This window comes from Dysidea avara, chromosome 8 (assembly GCF_963678975.1).
Source record: "Dysidea avara chromosome 8, odDysAvar1.4, whole genome shotgun sequence".
In the NCBI taxonomy this organism is placed as follows: domain Eukaryota; kingdom Metazoa; phylum Porifera; class Demospongiae; order Dictyoceratida; family Dysideidae; genus Dysidea; species Dysidea avara.
This window is the reverse complement of record NC_089279.1, coordinates 29,271,396-29,293,665: the sequence shown is the minus strand read 5'-3', so window position 1 is coordinate 29,293,665 and position 22,270 is coordinate 29,271,396. Positions and strand designations below refer to the sequence as shown.

Below are 22,270 nucleotides of genomic sequence, written 5' to 3'. Positions count from 1 at the left end.
TCAATTGTGGGTTTAAATTGTAGGCACAAAAAAGAAATTATTGTAGGTTTTGCTGGGTGTAGTGATACCATTTCTAACCAAATAACCACTTTGTGGATGCTTAAAGTAATCTAAGGTGCTAAAATAAGTACTTAGAAGTATTGGTTAAGAACATCTGGGCTACGTATAGTGGAAATGTGCTGTGTAAAAAAGCAATCTCCACATTGTGGATTCTTTGGAAATAATTACTGATTTGGTGATGCTGGCAATGCTGACTCACTCAATTATTTTTCCTTCAAGAGAAATCTTAGCCTAACTAAACCAACATGTTAAACTCAAACCCACAATGCAAAACTTTAATATAAATAATCAAAGGGAACTGATGCTTTGTAACTGCCTCAGCATCAAAGGCAGTTGTGGTCAGGGCTATATCAAACCACATGGCGTATCATGAAAATTCTTGCCAGAGCAATACATGAAATAATAGCCTTGTGATTTCCTTTGATCTGAGGTGTCAAAGTGGTATATGTTATGCTTGGCTGAAGGAATCAGTTTTGTTAGTCAGTTAGCAGAATATAAAAAAAATTATTAAAAAATCGTAGAAACTTGTTGGAAAGACTTGTGGTCAGTCACTCTGAAGGTATTTTTGGGCTATTGGTTATTTTAACCAATATCGCCAATTTGTTTTGAAGAAAAAGTTGTGCCAGTGATTTTGAAGGGAAAGAAAGCCCAAATCTCCATGATTCCTAATATTACAGTACTATTGTACTGTATGATGATGAAGTGACGATAATATATGTAATTGATAAGAGATAAACTTGGTGTATTGACTCATGCATAGTGAAAGCAAGAGTTCACTTACTTCCAAACTTTTGATTAAAGTGTTGATTAAAAGTTTTTCAACCAGCTATAAGGAGGTAAATGCTGAGTATATTTATGTATAACAATACTCATTCAGTATGTATGCAGTGTTTTGTACTTACTAGCATAACAGTTCACAAAAGTGAATTATATGTTTTACCTATTTCTGTGTGTGCAACGATAATGTATTGTAACTATTCTGATCACTAATAGCTATGCATAAGCATCTAATACACTATTACCCTTAATAGAATTGTCATATGGACAAGAAGCTCTACAACTATTTTGCAAGCATTTTATAATTAGCCATGCCCCCATTTTAGCCTGTGGTTGGTACATACGGGAGATAATCTTAATTTCAAGAAACAATTTGCTGTGTTTAAGAGATCAGTAAAGCACTGTTATACTTCTGTGAGTAGCAGCACATCATCTAAATGTAGTTTCTGGAAAATATATCACTTGGTACAAACTGCACATGATAATTCTCTGGTGCTATCATATGGAGGGCAAGGAAGTGATCCACATCTTCCCTCTACAAAGTAAAATCGCATAGCATCAACATGCATTGCAGATCCAATTACTGATTTAAAGGAATTATCCATACATGTAAACTGAGAAGGATGATGAGAATAATATTCAGCCATCAGGTACCCGTAATATTCTGTGGTCCATCCACTAGGACAAGTGTACTTGGCAGGGAGCATGTAGACTGTAGAACGTTGAGTGACATAGCACACCACACATGGTACATCATGATAATGTCTTCCATGAAGATAACTGTTACTATCAGTGTGTGTGTAGTACTCAGCTCCATACATTCGAGCTCTATTTTGTGATCCACTGATTGGAGTGAGGTAGTTGGGATCTAGTGGTAGACATTGAGGATCACTACTTCCACCGTAGCTGTGACGAGATCCAGCAACTCTTCCAATATATACTATTTCTGCAGTTGATGGACACTGGTCATGTCCCCATCTTACATACACAGTTCCTCCATTGACGACTTCTCTATTTGTACCATTTTTTGTGTAGATCCCTCTTTTAATCTACCACTGCCATTCTCTCCCTTCTCTCCTCTTACTCCTTGATATCCCATTTCTCCTCTCCTTCCCCTAGGTCCAGGATATCCAGTTGGTCCTATATAGTAAATGTGTTTGACAACAATGTGATGTGTGAGAATATCAGTGTATCACCTTGTTCTCCTTTAGGACCCATTGGTCCTGGTAAGCCATCATTACCCTTTTCTCCTTTCATTCCTTGAGATGTCAGTTGTGTTGATCCTCTTGGTCCAAGATCTCCCTTGTCTGCTAACACACTTGATAACATTCAAGTACACACATAAATCCTTTATATGTCACCATGATCACCCTTGGCTCCTTTCATTCCAGGTTCACCAGGTTGCCCTATTGGTCCACGTAATCCAGTGTCTCCTGTATGATATGATAACTGAACAATGATGTGTATATACATGATAGTGTAACCTATTAATCCTCTTGGTCCCCTATCACCAGGGTCCCCTCTTGGTCCTGGGTTTCCTTTTGTACCATCCTCTCCTTTTGGTCCTGTGAATCCTGTGTCTCCTGTGCATAGTGCAAACAACAGAGCTTGTGGTCATAATTACATACAATGTGTTTGAATGTAGACTTTGAAAACTTGTTTCTAGACCTTTTTGCAAACGTGGTTACTTGCAGCCACTTGTAATGCTCTAGATAATTGAGTTGCATTCTGTGAATTAAAGCTATTGGAGTTTTTAACAATACACTGTTAATTTGTTCTGTACCAGCTTGGAAACAATTATAGTTATTATTGGGACAGACCTAAAGGCCTTTTGTAAGCTAGTGCTAGAAGCTAAGTGCCAGCTTGCCCTATATCTGATTTTCACAAATTAAATGTTTGAAAAGCTGTAGTTAGCCATTGTAGAATTTAGCCTTAATGTGCACCCAAAAATTAATGATGCTCACTTTTGGCAATGATGATTGATCAATCACATGTGTACGTTAACAATGTGATGTGCATGTAGATGAACACATAATGATGTGCAGGTTCAGTAATAACCTATCAATCCTCTTGGTCCCCTATCACCAGGGTCTCCTCTTGGTCCTGATACTCCAGGTATTCCCTGATCTCCTTTTTTACCAGGAGGACCAATGGGACCATCTTTACACTGACAATCATTTCCTGACTGTCTCTTCACATCATGATGAGTATTAATGGTGTTATCATAGTTTACTCCTGTCCGTGACTGAATAAGGAAACACAATATAGTAATGAATATGATGTGTTAATTTGTATGGCTTTGCGACCTATTGCTTTAACTGTCTAAAACTTAAACGGTTGGTATTACCTAGTACAGTTGTGTATGTTGCAAAGGTAGTAGCCATACTACTCACACATAATACATAATTGCAAGTTGTATACTACATACACATTTCCCATTAGCCTCACATTGACTTGTTCCTGTAACTTCAACAACAGTTCCCTGTCATACTCTACTTGTTGTTGTAGTAGTAGATCCAGTGATGACTGGAAGTACCAAGTCACACCAAACAGTAGAACTAGACTAACTAGTGATAGTACTAAACTAACTACCAACACAACATCCTTGTTGGTGGCAGCCATTACTACTACTGTACTATTGTAACTGACAGTGTGTATAACTGACTAAGCTATTTATCAGTATGTGTAGGAGTTGATGGTATTTCAAACTCATTGCCTAATAAGTAACATTACTTATAGCTTGTTGTCATTTCTTTGTTTTCTTCTTCTTTGTGCACACAGAGAAATATATAGTACACCTTGTTGGGTTTGCCAGTTCATGGTAAGCAGGTTGAGCTACATCCTGTCTTTATAGCTGCATGCTGGTTTCAGTTGTGAATTGTGATCGATTGATTAAGTACCTGTAACTTATTTCCTATATATAGCCATATAGTTGCTGTGCAAATTTAATTTTGTTTGCTGTTCCAAGTGTCTAGTACGTCCTATAGCTCCGGCTGAGACTTTGACTGGTTACAATGTACAACAGAGAAACAATAAAATGGGATAATTATGATGAATGTTCAAAAATGATGCTCAGCTGGTCACATATCATGTATATATGTATATTCTAGAAAGGGTTGATCATAAATTGTGATCTTGTAATGTACTAGCATTGAGTGATCAAAACATGGCACCCAGTATTGGTAAATCCTTTTTAGTCAACTTTCCTGAAAATTTATTGAATGTTGCTAAAATGTTTGTGAGGACTGTTGGAACTTCAGGAAGTATGGATAACAGATATCTACCACCAGTCTGCACATTAGACTGGTATCCCTTACAGAGGTGCCAAGGTTGTGTGGTTTGACCTTCCTTTGACATCACAAGATGTTTTGTGACACAGTGACATGTGACCAACCTTATTATCCATTTGTTATACATTGTTTGTACGCTGACTAATGTATGTCTTTCTTCTGCAGTGGATAGCATTTTAGATCTTGTAAGGTGCATCTACCTGGGTAAGCAATCCTAAGAGTTGGCAGCCGACTTACCTGATTATGTTTCACTTACATTAATCTATGGAGCTTGCAATGGGTTGACAGCACTCAAGGATTTGAGATAAAAGAACAACGTCCTTATTCTTACTGTGACCTGCAAATGATTGAGGGAGGTGGACATCATGTTTACTTTGATCATCCAAAAAAATTCAATAACTCTGTTGAAAAAAATCTGTTGTAGCTATCATTGATGTCTGCAGAAGTGGGACAGCTTTATAATGAAAATAGATTGGCCCTCTATAATCTATGATTAAGGTTTCTCATATTTGTAACTACTAATCATGTAAACTATATGGCTTGTGAACTACGCTATCCTGATTCTTCAGAAGCCAAATAGAGTAAAATTATCCATGCTAACATTCAGCATTGTTTGGACTTATGGGTGGCCGATGATTTTGATTCTCTGATGATTGAGAGGTGTACTGTCCAGACACGTCTATCTTTTCATGCTAAGCCAAACCATTCATAGCTCTCTCAAGCGTTTGCACATCAAATATTCAGTGATAAGGTTAAGTCTGCCCTCAGTGACTCTGCTACTACTGTCATGCCACTTCACTTAGATAATATTGCCATCTGTAGCTGGTAAATCAGTGAGAGAAGTTCTCTGAGAAAACATCTAACTATATATATAGCCACTGAGATGCTGTAAGGGCTGTTTTACCATCCACTTCTCTGTCAGTTGGCACACCAATCATTTTGAAGAAATTGACGCAGCATTAATTTAGAAGATAGGTCTCAAGTGTACAGGTGATCATGGCCTATCTGAACTAGCTGCATCTGAATAGAAATAACTGTGTTCATCTTTCAGGACAGCCCTGCTATTGCAGCTGTTACTCATCATTCATGTGTATCTTATATTGACCCAGTTGTCTATCTGCCTTTGTGGCATGCAGATTAATTGTCCCAGATAAATGCCCTGGGGTTTTCCCTATAGGCATTAGTGAAACTGTTCGGAGCATTATGAGAAAGGGATTCTTTCAATGCTCAAGTTTAGGGCCCTTTGAACAAAATCTCTTATTTCAATTTCTTTTAAAAAGTATACTTTTATTGGTTCCTTTTCCAAATTAACTTATAAGGTTTCTTTTGCGGTTGGGAGAGCTTTCTGAGGTGGCGTTTAGGTGACTGTTCTACTAGAATTTTGGCAAAAATATAGACAATCTCTATTATGAACCACTACCGTGGTTCATGATAAAAATGATTTATATACAAGATTGCCATCTGCATACCTTTTACAGTTCAGCCATTCCTTATTTCCAGTATACTGTACTACGTAGTACTATGGTATTAGCTGCAACCACAAGTCATCATCCTCTTGATAACATGCTACGTAACTTGGAGTAACTACTCATTGGGTGTGGCTAATACAACTACACCGATTGATTAGTTACAGTCGAGTTTACAGTGGAGTATAGGGGATATTAGCTGACTAAAACTTTGACTAAAATACCACTACTGGTGTTAATCACCTCATGACAATCATATTATTTGTACATTTATTTTGTAGTGTTAAATAGCTGATTGTTCTATTAGAGTCCATCCCCTGTACATGATCATTTTATGAAAACAATTGGAAATCAGTCTCATTGTAACAGAGATATTGATGTCTAACAATGGATTAGTTCTAAGATGAGGTAGGACCCCAAAAATATTAAAGAATTAATACATAGAACTTGACTAGACTTTTGATGGCCTCTTTTGTATTTCATAAATGTATATGATCTGTGGGGTGCTGAAGGTGGAGGGCATTTGCATTGCAAAACTTATTTTATTTGGAGAAGGCAGCACAGAGCTGTTGATATGGTGTGTCTGGTAGGAATTTACAATACTATCTACTCTTAATAATCAGAGAAGCATCATCATTCATCTCAGTTAAACTGAGTATGGAACCAATTAACATTGACATTTCCTAATACTCTAAAGGATGGATTGGATATCCATACCAGTGCATCTCAAGGCCATTACAAACCTTCTCAGTACCACATGCTACTATACTAGCTTAAAGAAGTCTTAACACCTGGAAAGTGTTGGGTTGCATAATCACATGTCAATGGGTGAACAACCTTCTAATAACTGACTGTACAAACATCAGTTGCAGGATTTGCTGACTACACTGGTATTACCTGTGACAATGTTATGGTTTGGTCAGCAGGTTAGTGTGAGAAGTATCTATATGTAACTCTAGACATTCTGCTGATCAAGCACTAACAGCTAAACCATTATGACCATTATCCTAGTATACATGTATTGAATAAATTATTTGCATGAATTTCTGAAAGCTTTCACAATCTCAGCAGTTGACTGAGTTTTATGATAACTTCATCAGGTTAATATACCTCGCTCTTCCTTCATATAAATATGTAAAACAGCAGTAGCAGCACCCAAGACTTTATCTCATAGTACTTGCAAGGTTTCATTTAAAGCAATACTGATCCCCTTAATATACTCCTGCCTAACCCCTCTAAATTTTAAGCAAAAGTTTAAATTTGAAGTTTCAGATAAACTTGAATATTGAATGAAATGCATGACATGTGTATTTTGACAGGTAGAACTGCACCTGAGAATGCACCATAATAACATGTGATATTTCTCATGATCAGGTATCTGCAAATGCACCAAAAGCAATCTAAAATATATCCTGGGGGACATGCCTCCAGACCCCTTAGATGCTTTGTGCTGAAACATGGTAGCACACAGATCTTTAGACTATCACCTCCTTACTCTCATAAAACTGCCTTATGTTGACCCCCTTTGAGTCATTTCCTAGATGAAGATCTGACTTGTGACAACACCCAGATATGTTATGTATAATCATTGAGTGAACCACACCACAGCTAGAGACTATTATAAACTTACAGAAATAATACTTAACCCTATAGAAACAGAACAGATAATTATTGTGTAAACCTGCTGACTATTGTGATTACATTGCAGATGTGATGAATAGCAAAACCACAATTAATACTTAAATAACAAAGCAATTCCAACTGATCACATTGCATACATGTGACTGACTGGTATAAAAGTTTACACACAGCATGTTAGTTACTATAGTATAATTATAACCTCTTGACTACCAACAGTACAATGATAATAATACTGGATGTGTGTGTATTGCTGATATTGACTACTGGTGTAGTGGAAGGTGACACCAAGGTGGGTAAATGTGATATCAATGTGTGACTGTTTCCGGAATAACTATGGTCATGTTGCTTATAACACTTAATAAGTATCAAGAAATGTCAGCTTCAAAATAATTATCTGGAGTATTGTAGCTTGTTAATGGTTAAGTATATTTGATGTAGGAGGAATCAGGTATAGTGCAATTCAGATTATGGGTAGCAAAGCAGGAAAAACAGTTTTAATTACATAATCAAAAGGCCGTGTGTATCTCCAGAAATTATCAGCTTTGTACTATGTATATAAGGTGAAACTTCACAGTAAATACATAGGACAACCTAATTCCTTCTTCCATTGGTCATTGCTCCATCAAGGTCTCAGACTACATACACAGTTTGCTAGACACACTGGGCAAAGCAAACTATTAAATCAAACAACTCCCTTGACAGTGAAATTTAGGCTAGAGAGAAACTTATTTAATGTGGTCAGATTAAGAGTGCAAATTGGAAATAAGCAGTAGTGAGTTGTGTGTTCACATGCAAAGCACATTAGTCTAGGAAGCATAGGAAGGGGGGACTTACCCCTAATGCCTACTTTTAATTGTTCCATGCTTGCAACAAAAGATCGTGGAGTAGGTAACCACTTTAATAGAACAGCCACAGTTTATATTGCTTATTGGTGATAAAAATGGCCCAGACACATTACTTTACTAATACTGATGTAACTAGCATGTGACGGAAGGTCATTTTTTCCTCATTAGGTTCAGACTCCACTGTCATATTTTCGAATAATGACCCCAAACTGGTTGCGTCAACATGCCACCTTCACTGGACCATATACAGTTAACCCTCAACAGTATATTGAGATCCATTCTGGAGCGGCATTTCAGTTAGCATTACAAGTTGAACTGGTAGCTCCTAACATATTGACGACCACCTCATGTGCTGTAGTTGCTATAACAATTTCCATGGATACTGAACTGGCCAATAGTGGTGTAGATCATGATCCTGTAATTGGAATAAGTGATGGAAAGTCTTTTGTAGGTTTTTACATCAGTGACAAAACCAATGTTGCTGGAAACACACCTTGTTTATATTTGGAAAGTGATATTGTTAACAAAGCACAAACAAACATAAAATACACAAGATTTGGTCCAGGAGTAACTTCAAGAGATTTTTCCAGTGAAATAAAGTTACAGTTCAAAACGTGTGACAATTGGGGGTCATGTCACACAGATCATGACCAAGGATTTACCAAAACTACCGGTTATCAACGTCAGTTAGATCTCACTAATGGGTTGTATCTTGATATATACCGAGATGATGTTGAAAAATATCGCATCAAGTATATATCAGTTAATGTGGACACAGAATAGCCTTAAACTTGTTACTATAACAATGCACATGTTGTAACTTTCATTGGTTGCATGTAACTTGTACCATTAGCATGTAACATACAGGATAAGTGTATCTGAAAAATATTTATATGAAATATATATATATTTTATGTTTTAGTTAAACCCAACCACAAGTAAGATTCCTTAGTTGCCAACCCAAGGCTGATGTGTTGATAACTAAGGTATCTTGTGAGTGTCAGTATACAGTATGTAGTCTAAACTGGTTTCCGTCAACCGGTGTATACTTACCATTGCAAGCATGGTAGAATTAAACAGCTTTTAAAATGTCTAATTTACATGGTTATCATAATTTTGTGTGAACATCTATAACACCACATCAAAGGAAAGAATGGTGCCAGATATATGAGATTATGTACCACTCTACGTGGGCAGTTCAAAGGCACCGCCAGTGCCATAATTTGTATATTGCACTGCTGCAGACCGCAGCGAGTGTATACTTATAACGCACTGGTTGCGGTTTTGTAGACCACAACGAGTGCATTATAAGTTATAATGCACCGACCGCAGTGCAATATACAGATATTGCACTGGCTGCAGTTTTATGCAGCATAGCACAAGTGCCGGTGACGAAGACCACTACGACACCTCACCTAATAGGTGGAAAAACACTTCACAGATCACTCAAATTCTTTTATAGCCTGACATGTAAAGGTCGATTGTGGGCCATAACGTCACCAATACGTATAATGTTTACAAGCAGCCAATGGCGATCGAAAAAGCCAACACGGGTGGCCACAACTCTAGTCTACATATATATAAACGTACTTATACACCTTACTAATCTGGTGCCATCTTAGCCCAGATTAAACTATAGTCCACTTCGACAATGACTCAATAAAACAAATATATTCTAAATAATACTAACCTTTACGTTCGATTGTGGTAACCAGTTTTGTCATGCCACCAGATTCGAGTTTAGCCAGTGTGAATAGTAAGAATTAGACTAGTATCGTTTAGTAGTTGGGTTTTGTTTACTTAAAACGTCTATTTAGCTACTTTTTTTCGCTCGAGGGAATCACTATGGCGATTAGTCTGGCGCTTAGTCTATATGGCGATTGAGTGATCACGCGGGCATGTTGAGCACTACATAATGAGAGTCGAACAGCGAATGCAGGTTAGTGATATAACCCATAGCGTACTAGCTTTCAATATCTCAGGTGGCTGCAGTACTGCAGGGGGAACGTCATCGCAACGTCCGGCTTGGTTACCCACAATCGATGTTAGAAACCTGGCCTTTATAAGTGTTACAGCTGTCTTGTGAGACTCTCCCCACCTATTAGGTGAGTGGTACATAACAGTTATACAACGTGCACTCGTGCTCTGCCTGTATAAACGCACTTGCCTTCGGGCCTAACGGCCCTCAGGCTCGTGCAGGCAGAGCACTCGTGGCCGTTGTATAACTATTATAATAACCACTCAACAAACATTGTGCCCCTGTACTAATTACTAATGAGCCAATTAAAGTAGTTGCTTCACTTAGTTTTGCCTGTTAGACAGCCCCTACATACAACAAACAGTGTGTGAAGCTAGCTATAGCCTCCTTATATCAATTGTTGGAGATGTGGTGTGAAAAAAACACAGTGTATACGTTACAGTCAATTTTGTAACTTATGACAGACTGTTCTCTCTCAATACAAATTGTCATTTTCTTCCTATGTAGCCAACAAGCTCCACAACCATTTGCAATTAGTCCAACATCACTGATCAAGCAGCATTTTAATCATAGCAATAACTAGCAACCCACTATAGCTCCTGGAGATTAAAAGAAAACTTTGTTTGCATAAAACAGTTCGCAGATATTGGCTTAAAATACCAACAGATGCATGTAATTCTCCCAAAATGTGTACTAGGGTAAGTATATATACACTTATAAATAATCCAGTTGATGTGTACTGCTGCACATGATAGTTATAATTATCACTGCTGTATGCAATTACATTATTAGATTATTCAACATAGGTCACTGTAGTTATTTACCAGATATGCAGACAACATGATTATGTATTATACAGCAAAGCCGGTATATATTTGATTTAACCTAAAATGTACATTTTTGCATGCCTAATGCCTTCATATATATATATATATATATATATAAGCAAAAATTCTACAGCTAAAATGCATACTGTATGCGAACATCAGTTTGTAACAGTCAGTTTATTAAGCAGAAAAGATAAGACTAACGGACAAATATAGCCATGGTCATATCAGTGCTATAAGATTTGCTAGAGATTGTAGATGGGAGGTGGCAGTCATGCCAGCGGCAATCATTTTGACTTTTCAGTGTAGATCCTTTATGATAGGTGTTACAGTTGAGATAATAATTGGTGGGTGATACTTTGTCAAAAGTGAGACCAAATATTCCAGACTCATGAACAGATGGTGCTGGTGGGATCCCATTACTCTTTAAACACTTGTCTACTACCTTTTTGAAAATATATGAGTGTGCCCCAATCCAGTGGTGATCAATATTGCAGTTATAGAGACCTTTGTAAGCAAATACCATTATTCCTTTATGGTACCCCACGACCATTTGCTCAGTGGGATTGAAACGACCCTTGTTTGGTATATTACACCAGTCAGGATGAGTAAAGTTTTTGTCACATGGTTGGTAATAACTGGAGAAATAAAACATGTTTTCATTCAGAGTTTTATGCTTCATGTAAGTGTGCTGCCAAACAAGAGTCCATCCTCCACCATCAGTTGTCATGTCACAATAAACCTGTTGATAAAAGAATACAATCATTTATTTGATACTGCGTACTTTATTATCTGTACGCCACACACCAAAGAGCTCATAAATGTGAAGATAACCCTATAACTGTGATGATCACTTGTGGGAATAAATCTGTCATGTGACTAAAATGATAAGTATAAGTCATAATGAAGCAGCTACAGTTTATAGTATTTCCAAGAGTTGGCATAAATTTAGCTACAATGTCTAATACTCTAATAGAGCAGTCAGAATATAATAGTATTGAAGCTCATGACAGTGGCATGCACACAGTAAACTGATGATATCCAATCTCATTCTCATAACATTATAAATGAATCTTACTATGTATGCATATTACTGCTGACATTTACCTGCAAATCTTGCACCCAGTAAACTCCATCTTCAGGAGCACAAGCTCCACTAAATGAATCAACTATGTGCTTGCAGCTGTTGGCACTAAGAGCCTTTGTTTCCCCAGTGTGTGATGTTAACCTACATGTACATGTACAGTTGAACATGTGTCAACTGTCAAAATTAGTGTGAAAATAATTATTATCCAAAATCAATGTTACACATATGACTGTTCTAGATTAGCAATAGCATTTTGATGAACAACCTTTATAAATTTTAGCACAATTTTCATTCCTGGACACTTTTGCAGTCAAACTGGCATGGTCTACAGAAACAATTCAAGTCCATGGGAACTGTTTACTATCCCATGCACAATTTGAAACTGTAGAGTTTATCAACAATGTCTCTACAGATAAACATTACCAAACACCAAAAGCTAGTTGGATGCCACTGATATGTGTGCATACATGTGTTTGCTATAAGCTTTCAACTGCAGTGTGTTTCCTTTTATGTATACGTATAGCCTTACCCAAATGGTTTCCACACTTTATTTGAACAAATCCAAATCTCAGCAGGATTATCTAAACTGTACAAACTCTCAGCTTGATTATCCTTTGTGCATGGCTTGTTAGGAGCACCAGAATTCTAGTATGTACAAAAGTTACACCATTGTTAATATGCTACAAGTTGTCACTGTATTTTGGTAAGAAGAACTTACACTCAGTTCTCTGAGAGATGCATTATTGCTGTGCATCCATGTGTATAAATTAACCTTACATGCCTTGGATAGTCTTGAATATACATAATAAACATCTGTTATAGCCTATAGCTATAGTATGTAACTTCTAGTTTAAACATATCAAAAGCCTTACATGTGTTGCCACCCTTTCTCCAGTAGCACTATATACGCAACTTAGACAACCAATTACCAAATTTGTTTATGCATTTCAAGGAGTTATATTTGTATGTAACAATTCTTTTATAAATAATGAAATATATTAGTGCAGCGATACCTTGTTTGTTCCATTGGTTGCCTTGACAGCAGCAGCTTGGCTTAAACAATAATACAATTAGTGATTAACAATTACTATAAAATTTATCTAACATTTTTCACAGCTTGGCTGTTATTGTACGGATACAAGTTACATAATAATGTAGGAATAATAGCACAAATTCAAAATTAACAGTGGGTATAATCATGCAATAAAACATGAAAATTTCAATGCTAGCACATGCAATGTCATGTTTGAATGGCCACACACATCTGTTAAAGAAAACAAGAAACAAAGCTCTTTTTGTGATACAATTATATTCTTACTATGTGTAAATTATGTAAAGCTTAAGTTACACTATATACACATGATGCAGTTCACTCTCTACCTTAGCTGGGACATTATAGCTATCAGAATACAGAAGGTTGCCAACTTCATCCTGTGTAATAGTTAAACAGCTTAATAGCTCATAAGGTAGTTATAGCTGCTAACACCATGCATAAGTTCATAGCTACAGCCTTTACCATTGCTAACATTATATATATATATATATATAGCAGGGTGTGCGAAGCCATATACATACAAACCTAAGATCCTACCTTAAAAGGAAACTTCTGCTGTATATTGTTGTGAATCCAGTGCAAGAGCTTGACATTTCCATGTAAAGTAGTCCCTGATTACTGTATTAGTTGTTGACAATATGGACACAACCACTAACCTAATTACTTATTGTTAAGTGGCTGTACAGGCACTAACTGGAGCCTCAGTAAACCATAAACACCAGTTAAAAGGGATGGCACACAGAATGAAATAATTTGAGATTATGAGACCAACCAACACATGAGCTGTGGTAGAATCTACTCATGATGTAAGCAGATTATTTGTCCTGCCTGCATTTCGGAGGTGTTCATGCTAAGACAGTAAGAAAATGAAACACAACACTAAACCATTGTCACATTAACTGGCCCAAGGGGAAGCCAACCAACGGAATGGAGTCACCTAAACCACCCTGAAATGTAAAGGAAGGTGGGTGTTGTGAAAATCAACAAGCTGACTAGTTTCTCGACTACTGCAACATTATTGATATCCCAGCCTTGTGCATCTTCCCTTAAACAATAAATCACTGTATAATATTTATATATAATCATTGTTAATGGTTTTAAAACATATTCTGTTGAACCCAATGTGTCACACTAAAATTCACTAGTAACCGTTAATTTGCCAGCTTCTTTCATAAGATTGTTTTTCAACAGCAAGCAGTTGTGTAATAAACAATGATGTAACATAATCCATCTATTATAGTCATAAGAAAAATCACTGATATGAAAATTTAGCATGCTATAGCCTAACCATTATTGGCTGTTAATGGCTAAAGTAAGAGTTAATAATGTGCTATTATTTGATACTCTCTTTTAATATTATAAGTTAAAGAAACCATGTTGTCAAGCAGAATCCATAAATTATGGTGGGGGTTTACAAAGTTTACTATAATAAATTATTGGATTGAATACTACAGACATGTATATTACCAATACAAAGTCATTACTCTACATTAAATTCCCTTATTTAATTGCTTCCATATAAGGCCACATGCTAAATGTTGTTGAAAACATTCCAAATAAGGTAACTACTGCAAGTTTAACCATAGGTTTAATTGTGAGGTTGTAACAGAGACAGATAGGCAACCCATGGGAGGTTATGTCTACCCAAAGTACTAATAATGTGAATGGGTGAATGGAGACAATCAACATGTGAATGTTATTACACCATCAAATATTAGGGACTTTTGTTTATTACCATGCAATAGCCTTTGTCAATATCTGTATAGTAAAGTGGGCCCTCTGTCAAGCCTTCAGTGCAGTCCCTCCCTGCTCAGGTACAGGGTATACAGTCACGGCTGGAGCCTATATGGGATTTTGAGTGGTCAGGCCAATTATGAACTGCAGTAAGGGTCATGAGTAGTGCACTTTTTATTGTAATACCTAGTCAAGTCAGCTAGAGATTATCTGTTTTATACAACACACATTAATGCATGCACTTCATGTATGCAGCATGAGTGGACTTATACATGCAATGCTAGGGGGTCTGGGGGCAGGGGCATAGCCAGGTGGATTTTCTACACTATACTTTAAACATTGAAAAACAGCTTTCCAATTTGTTATGAAACAGGACACATTAACCTTTATTGCAGTTAAACAATAGTTTCTCACACAATAGCAACGTGCACTTTTAGTACAATAAGTTTGTTAAAATCATAATAAAGCAGTCAGGCAAGATATTTAACAGTCACTTAGTGGTATAGGACACCCTTTTTCCAAATTCCTGCATTTTCCTCTCTGGGGGCATGCTCCCCGATGCTCTGAAATTACATCTGATGGATAGCTATTTTTACATGCAAAGTATCTTCCTTAGCATCAAAGTATCTGAAAGAGTGAAAGTATAGTCCCTTGAGAGATTGAATGTGAAAGCAATGGAAATTTTTAATGCCATACTAGCATGCATAATCAATTAACTCAATGCAATATTGCTATGTAGATAGTTTGCTGGAAAATCTGAAAAGTGTAAGATAATAACATAGCTATAATACTAAGCAGTGTGATTAGTGCAGGGACTAATATTCTAACAGAACAACTGACTGGTCTATTAGAATATTGTTATGACTGCTTTATTAGGTATGCTAATTTATCTTGATCATTGTGCAAACAATTAGGTGAAAAGTGGTCACTGGACTGGCCTGCACTGATGCTAGTAACTACAACCTCACGATAAACAGCACAGCCATTCTTCCTTATACACACACACACACACACACACACACACACACACACACACACACACACACACACACACACACACACACACACACACACACACACACACACACACACACACACACACACACACACACACACGCGCGACATGCATACACACGCGCAAGTGCACACATACACACACACACATAATCAAGACACACGGTAGTGTGTCGTGCGGCCCAAGAAGCCGGCGCGTAACACCCGTGAGTATATTGACAGGAAGAAAGAAAACGCAATTTTCGCACCTCCGTAGCTCTGTGCTTCCTTGATGAAACAAGACGAGTTTTGCTGTGGACATGCCCCCCAACTGCAGCACTCTACATTCCAAATTGGAGCGAAATCGCTTCGCGCGTTCCCGAGATATGCGACTTCAAAAATTGGCTGAGTTTCTTCGTTTTTTTTCTTCTTCTTCTTCTTCTTATTTTTCTTTTTCTTGTCGCACACTTACAAAAACTGCTATAAACCTCGAACGCGTTATCCGATTGCCTTGAAATTTGGCACACAGAAGGGGGGTATAAAGGCGCATCTCGGTACCAACTTTGGCTGGAATACCATAAACAGACAAAGAGTTATGAGCAATTACGCACGAAAAATAACACCAATATGTTGTCACGCCTACAGGGTAAACCGCGTATGGGAAGAAGCTGAAAATCGGTGGGTGAATAGGTTAACTATTGAACCTCGAACCTTTTGTGGTTTGAAAGAAATCGAGCTAAAAACCAGGAAGATACAGTGAAAAAATCAACAGTGTGTAACAATTACGCAATCGAGATTAGCTAATTTTTAATTTTTTTATTTTATTATTATTATTATTATTATGCTTGCCACGCCTACCAGGTAAACCGCTTGGGGTAATGCTTTCAAAATCGCTGTACAGATGGAGTTATCATCTTAGAAAGGCTCTTCAATGGTGTAGAAGAATCAGACTTAAAGCCACGGAGTTATAACACGAAATCCAACTTGGTGTAGCAAGTGCGAGATCGAGATACTCTAATAGAGCAGTCATCCTAATAGAGCAGTCACCCTGAACAGAATTCAAGAGATCAGTTAGAAATAAGTAACCTGTATAGAGATCAGCTACAAACAAATCACCCTGTAGAGAGTTCAGCTACAAACAATTCACCCTGTTAAAACATCAGTTAGAAGAAGATTTCTTGTAGAGAGTTCAGATACAAACAAATCACCCTGTTGAAAGATCAGCTAGAAGATGTCACCTTGTAGATACTTCAGTTACAAAGAAACCACCATGTAGAGAATTCAGCTACAAACTAGTGACCCTGTAGATACATCAGCTAGAAGAAGTTACCTTGTAGAGAGTTCAGCTACAAAGAAACCATTCTGTAAAGAGCTCAGCTGCAAACAAATCACCTATACAGAATTCAGCTACAAACAAATCACCCTGTAGAGAGATCAGCTAGAAGAAGTTACCTTGTAGATAGTTCAGCTACAAACAAATCATCCTGTAGAGAGATCAGCTAGAAGAAGTTACCTTGTAGATAGTTCAGCTACAAACAATTCACCCTGTACAGAGCTCAGTTAAAAGAGGTTTCCTTGTAAAAAGTTCAGCTACAAACAAATCACCCTGTAGAGAGATAAGTAAGAAGAAGTTACCTTGTAGATCGTTCTGCTACAAACAATTCACCCTGTTAAGAGATCAGCTAGAAGAAGTTACCTTGTAGAGAGTTCAGCTACAAAGAAACCATCATGTAGAGAATTCAGCCGCAAACAAATCATGTATAGAGAGTTCAGCTACAAACAAATCTCCCTGTAGAGAGATCAGCTAGAAGAAGTTTCCTTGTAGAGAGTTCTGCTACAAACAAATCACCCTGTAGAAAGATCAGCTAGAAGAAATCCCCTCGTAGAGAGTTCAGCTTCAAAGAAACAATCATGTGAGAGTTCAGGTACAAACAAATTGTCCTGTAGAGAGATCAGCTAGAAGAAGTTACCTTGTAGAGAGTTCAGCTACAAAGAAACCATCATGTAGATAGTTCAGGTACAAACAAATCACCCTGTAGAAAGATCAGCTATAGAAGAAATCACCTTGTAGAGAGTTCAGCTACAAAGAATCTATCGTGTAGAGAGTTTAACTACAAACAAATCACCCTGTAGAAAGATCAGCTATAGAAGAAATCACCTTGTAGAGAGTTCAGCTACAAAGAAACCATCATGTAGAGAGTTCAGCTACAAACAAATCGGCCTGTAGAGAGATCAGCTAGAAGAAATTACCTTGTAGAGAGTTCAGCTACAAAGAAACAATCATGTAGAGAGTTCAGCTGCAAACAAATCACCTGTAGAGAGTTCAGCTAGAAACAAGTCACCTTGTAGAGAGTTCAGCTAGAAGAAGTAACATTGTAGAGCTACAAAGAAGCTACCATGTAGAGTTCAGCTGCAAACAAATCACCCTGTAGAGAACTCAGCTACAAACAAATCGCCCTGTAGAAAGATTAGCTAGAAGAAGTTACCTTATAGGGAGTTCAGCTATGAACAGATCACCCTGTAGAGAGTTCAGCTACAAACAAATCACCCTGTAGAGAGTTAAGTTACAAAGAAACCACCATGTAGAGAGTTCAGCTGCAAAAAAAATCAATCACTCTGTAGAGAGTTCAGCTAGAAGAAGTCACCTTGTAGAGAGTTAAGCTGCAAATAAATCACCCTGTAGAGAATTCAGCTACAAACAAATCACCCTGTAGAAAGATCAGCTAGAAGAAGTTACCTTGTAGAGAGTTCAGCTACAAAGAAACCACCATGTAGAGAGTTCAGCTGCAAACAAATCACCTGTAGAGAGTTCAGCTAGAAACAAGTCACCCTGTAGAGAGATCAGCTAAAAACAAGTCACCCTGTAGAGAGTTCAGCTAGAAGAAGTCATATTGTGGAGAGTTCAGCTACAAAGAAACTACCACGTAGAGAATCCAGCTGCAAACAAATCATCCTGTAGAGAGTTCAGCTAGAAGAAGTCACATTGTAGAGAGTTCAGCTACAAAGAAACTACCACGTAGAGAATCCAGCTGCAAACAAATCATCCTGTAGAGAGTTCAGCTAGAAGAAGTCACCTTTCAGAGAGTTCAGCTACAAAGCAACCACCATGTAAAGAGTTCAGCTGCAAAAAACTCAATTACCTTGTAGAAAGATCGGCTAGAAGAAGTTACCTTGTAGAGAGTTCAGCTACAAAGAAACCACCATGTAGAGAGTTCAGCTGCAAACAAATCACCTGTAGAGAGTTCAGCTAGAAACAAGTCACCCTGTAGAGAGTTCAGCTAGAAGAAGTCACATTGTAGAGAGTTCAGCTACAATGAAACTCCCATGTAGAGAGTTCAGCTGCAAACAAATCACCCTGTAGAGAACTCAGCTACAAACAAATATGCAGTGAAAAAGATCAGCTAGAAGAAGTTACCTTGTAGAGAGTTCAGCTACAATGAAACCACCATGTAGAGAGTTCAGCTACAAACAAATCACCTGTAGAGAGTTCAGCTAGAAACAAGTCACCCTGTAGAGAGATCAGCTAGAAACAAGTCACCTTGTAGAGAGTTCAGCTAGAAGAAGTCACATTGTAGAGAGTTCAGCTACAAAGAAACCACCATTTAGAGAGTTCAGCTGCAAACAAATCACCCAGTAGAAAGTTCAGCTATGAACAGATCACCCTGTTGAGAGTTCAGTTAGAAACAAGGAATCCTGTAGAGAGATCACCTAGAAGTATCGCCTTGTAGAGTTCAGCTACAAACAAATCACCTGTAGAGAGTTCAGCTACAAACAAATCACCCTGTAGAGAGATCAGCTAGAAGAAGTTACCTTGTAGGGATTTCAGCTACAAACAAATCACCCTGTAGAGAGTTCAGCTACAAAGAAACTATTCTGTAAAGAGCTCAGCTGCAAACAAATCACTTGTACAGAATTCAGCTACAAACAAATCGCCCTGTAGAGAGATCAGCTAGAAGAAATTACCTTGTAGATAGTTCAGCTACAAACAAATCACCCTGTAGAAAGATCAGTTAGAAGAAGTTACCTTGGAGAAAGTTCAGCTACAAAGAAACCATTTTGTAAAGAGCTCAGCTGCAAACAAATCACCTGTACAGAATTCAACTACGAACAAATCACCCTGTAGAGATCAGCTATAAGAATTTACCTTGTAGATAGTTCAGCTACAAACAAACCTCCCTGTAGAGAGATCAGCTAGAAGAAATTACCTTGTAGAGAGTTCAGCTACAAAGAAACCACCATGTAGAGAGTTCAGCTGCAAAGAAATCACCCTGTAGAAAATTCTGCCAGAAACAAATTGCCCTGTAGAAAGATCAGTTAGAAGAAGTTACCTTTTAGAGAGTTCAGCTACAAAGAAACCATTCTGTAAAGAGCTCAGCTGCAAACAAATCACCTATACAAAATTCAGCTACAAACACATCACCCTGTAGAGAGATCAGCTAGAAGAAGTTACCTTGTAGATCGTTCAGCTACAAACAATTCACCCTGTAGAGAGAGCAATTAGAAGAAGTCACCTTGTAGAGTGTTCAGTTACAAAGAAACCACCATGGAGATTTCTGTAATCAATATATGTGACCGGATTTGCGAAAAGGGGTCTTCCACACACATCCAATTCCGTAAATGTTGGAGACCATAACTCAGTGTTCAAGTAACATATTAACCTGAACATTTCACCATGTATTCAGCTATAGTGGTGCTCACCACTGCCCAAATATCAAGGCAATAGCTCTTTCCAATCTGAAGTTATCAATTGTCAAAGTTGGCAAATTGGACCCCTTTTCGCAAATCCGGTCACATATGTATTATACAGTATATATAATTTGTACATTTACTGATAAAATATTTAAAGTACATCTACTTCATCTTTTCTTCTTCCTGTAGTAAAGAAAAAAACATAGGTTAAAAAAGTCCCAAAGCTGGCCATAGGCCGGCTTTGGGGTATACAAATACAAAAAGAAATGAAATCTAATCCAAAACAGCCAAGCTGTAAAAAAAGTGTGCGGCCCTCAGAAAGGCTATGGTGAAAAAAGATGTGAAATCCAAGGTGGCGGCCAAGAAATGGCTGTGATGGTAGGTTAGTGGTAAAAATTTTAATAACGACAATTCAGGTGAATTTTTGTGAAGCGGCACAAAAATTCACCTGAATTGTCATTATTAAAATTTTTACCACTAACCTACCATCACAGCCATTTCTTGGCCGCCACCTTGGATTTCACATCTTTTTTCACCATAGCCTTTCTGAGGGCCGCACACTTTTTTTACAGCTTGGCTGTTTTGGATTAGATATACTACTACTACAAAAAGAAACACATAATAACAAAACAGACGAGACATGCACATATCACAAAAGTACATACTGATTCGTCAAATTTTTGACGTCAAAATTTCCTTGCATACGGTATGCTCTCTTTGTACCTGTCATAGGTTATAGCTACAGTACACTGATCATTGTAGTGGGAATATTGCAGAACACAATAAGTAATTGCTGCACATAAGGATGATGCTACTGGAGAGACTGACAACTGACAGAGAATTGTTACAAATATAATATGCAGGGTTTAACAATAAGGTGGAAAATTTGCCTTACTACCATCGGCATCACAAAGCAGTGAAGATCCAAAACAAATTGTATCCCAAAATTCACTTTGCTATCCTTTCTGATGTCCAATCTCCTCAGTGGTGAGAGCGACCAAGAATCTACATAGTTCTGGCATGGGCCCCTGTGAGTGTCTGTCCTGTTGTTCATTAACTAATAACAAATGGTGCCAATTGTGTTTGTAACAAACTCCTCGGAGGAGCTTGTATGGGAGAAATCACGATTGTAATTGGAAGTTGCTATCAGTAGCTATGTATATAGTTAAGAAGCACCTGTCCTCTTTGATGACCAGTCAGGTGTATGATTTCTCTGATTCTGATTTGTGGCACTTTCGCCACTTTGTGAACAGCATTTCAGCATCTTCTGCCATCCTGTTTGATTGTTGGATAACAAGATAGTTGAGAATACTGATAGACAACCTGAACCTGCAGGACATCCAGAACCATCTACAGTCCCATGGAGGTCTGGTACAAAGCAAGGCAACCAAAATGGACAGAAGGTTATGTACCATCGAGTTGAACTGAAGGTGTATAGCTATTGACATTCAGTTAATAGTTTTGCCTGCATGATACGCTTGCGATTTGTTGTGGCTACTTTGATAATGGTAAAGGATCTTGCACCAACAACCACAAATTAGTCTAGCTACATTTAATTCCCGGCCTAACAAGAGGGAAGACCTATCATGTAAAGGTAGGCTCAAGTGCACACAAATTAGTCTAGCTACATTTAATTCCCGGCCTAACAAGAGGGAAGACCTATCAAGTAAAGGTAGGCTCAAGTGCACACAGATAGCGTTAAATATGCTATACTAAACAGTGTGTTACAATCAGAGACATCAAGTGTAACAAAAGTCATCGCGATCATCACACTTCACAAGCATTCAAACGAGAAGGATCACATGATCATGAGGTTAAGGTCTCGTGAT

At 37.7% G+C, this 22,270-nt stretch overlaps 3 protein-coding genes across 4 annotated transcripts; 1 reads left to right on the top strand and 2 right to left on the bottom strand.

Annotated features, from left to right (window-relative positions):
• Positions 1-1,178: 1,178 nt before the first annotated feature.
• On the bottom strand, positions 1,179-3,493 carry LOC136263851 (macrophage receptor MARCO-like). 2 transcript variants are annotated; one of them, XM_066058475.1, is made up of 6 exons: positions 3,286-3,493; positions 2,896-3,082; positions 2,322-2,420; positions 2,199-2,270; positions 2,034-2,147; positions 1,179-1,977 (listed from the first exon to the last, which is right to left on the bottom strand). In XM_066058475.1, the coding sequence occupies exons 1-6, from the start codon at positions 3,457-3,459 to the stop codon at positions 1,817-1,819; spliced, it is 807 nt and encodes a 268-aa protein (XP_065914547.1). In that variant the 5' UTR covers positions 3,460-3,493; the 3' UTR covers positions 1,179-1,816. The 2 variants fall into 2 exon arrangements, with proteins under 2 accessions (XP_065914547.1, XP_065914548.1); XM_066058476.1 differs by having other exon boundaries at positions 2,034-2,144.
• A 3,908-nt stretch (positions 3,494-7,401) lies between these two features.
• LOC136264592 (uncharacterized) lies at positions 7,402-8,948 on the top strand. The gene is made up of 2 exons (XM_066059365.1): positions 7,402-7,523; positions 8,248-8,948. The coding sequence occupies exons 1-2, from the start codon at positions 7,455-7,457 to the stop codon at positions 8,860-8,862; spliced, it is 684 nt and encodes a 227-aa protein (XP_065915437.1). The 5' UTR covers positions 7,402-7,454; the 3' UTR covers positions 8,863-8,948.
• Positions 8,949-10,851: 1,903 nt separating this feature from the next.
• LOC136263192 (uncharacterized) lies at positions 10,852-13,503 on the bottom strand. Its single transcript, XM_066057700.1, has 5 exons — positions 13,352-13,503; positions 12,985-13,024; positions 12,501-12,616; positions 11,992-12,112; positions 10,852-11,626 (listed from the first exon to the last, which is right to left on the bottom strand). The coding sequence occupies exons 1-5, from the start codon at positions 13,399-13,401 to the stop codon at positions 11,084-11,086; spliced, it is 870 nt and encodes a 289-aa protein (XP_065913772.1). The 5' UTR covers positions 13,402-13,503; the 3' UTR covers positions 10,852-11,083.
• Between the last annotated feature and the right edge of the window lie 8,767 nt (positions 13,504-22,270).

What these genes read in the sequence shown, in the direction of transcription:
- LOC136263851 (XM_066058475.1), bottom strand. Translation starts at nt 3,459, where the DNA reads ATGGCTGCCACCAACAAGGATGTTGTGTTGGTAGTTAGTTTAGTACTA. An exon ending in GGGACCAAGAGGATTGATAG is followed by an intron (nt 2,421 to 2,895) that starts GTTATTACTGAA and finishes CACTATGCACAG; the next exon opens with GAGACACAGGATTCACAGGA. An exon ending in GGGACCAAGAGGATTAATAG is followed by an intron (nt 2,271 to 2,321) that starts GTTACACTATCA and finishes CATATCATACAG; the next exon opens with GAGACACTGGATTACGTGGA.
- LOC136264592 (XM_066059365.1), top strand. Translation starts at nt 7,455, where the DNA reads ATGATAATAATACTGGATGTGTGTGTATTGCTGATATTGACTACTGGT. An exon ending in TAGTGGAAGGTGACACCAAG is followed by an intron (nt 7,524 to 8,247) that starts GTGGGTAAATGT and finishes TTTCCTCATTAG; the next exon opens with GTTCAGACTCCACTGTCATA.
- LOC136263192 (XM_066057700.1), bottom strand. Translation starts at nt 13,401, where the DNA reads ATGAAGTTGGCAACCTTCTGTATTCTGATAGCTATAATGTCCCAGCTA. An exon ending in CAACCAATGGAACAAACAAG is followed by an intron (nt 12,617 to 12,984) that starts GTATCGCTGCAC and finishes TGTACATACTAG; the next exon opens with AATTCTGGTGCTCCTAACAA. An exon ending in ACTGGGTGCAAGATTTGCAG is followed by an intron (nt 11,627 to 11,991) that starts GTAAATGTCAGC and finishes TTTTATCAACAG; the next exon opens with GTTTATTGTGACATGACAAC.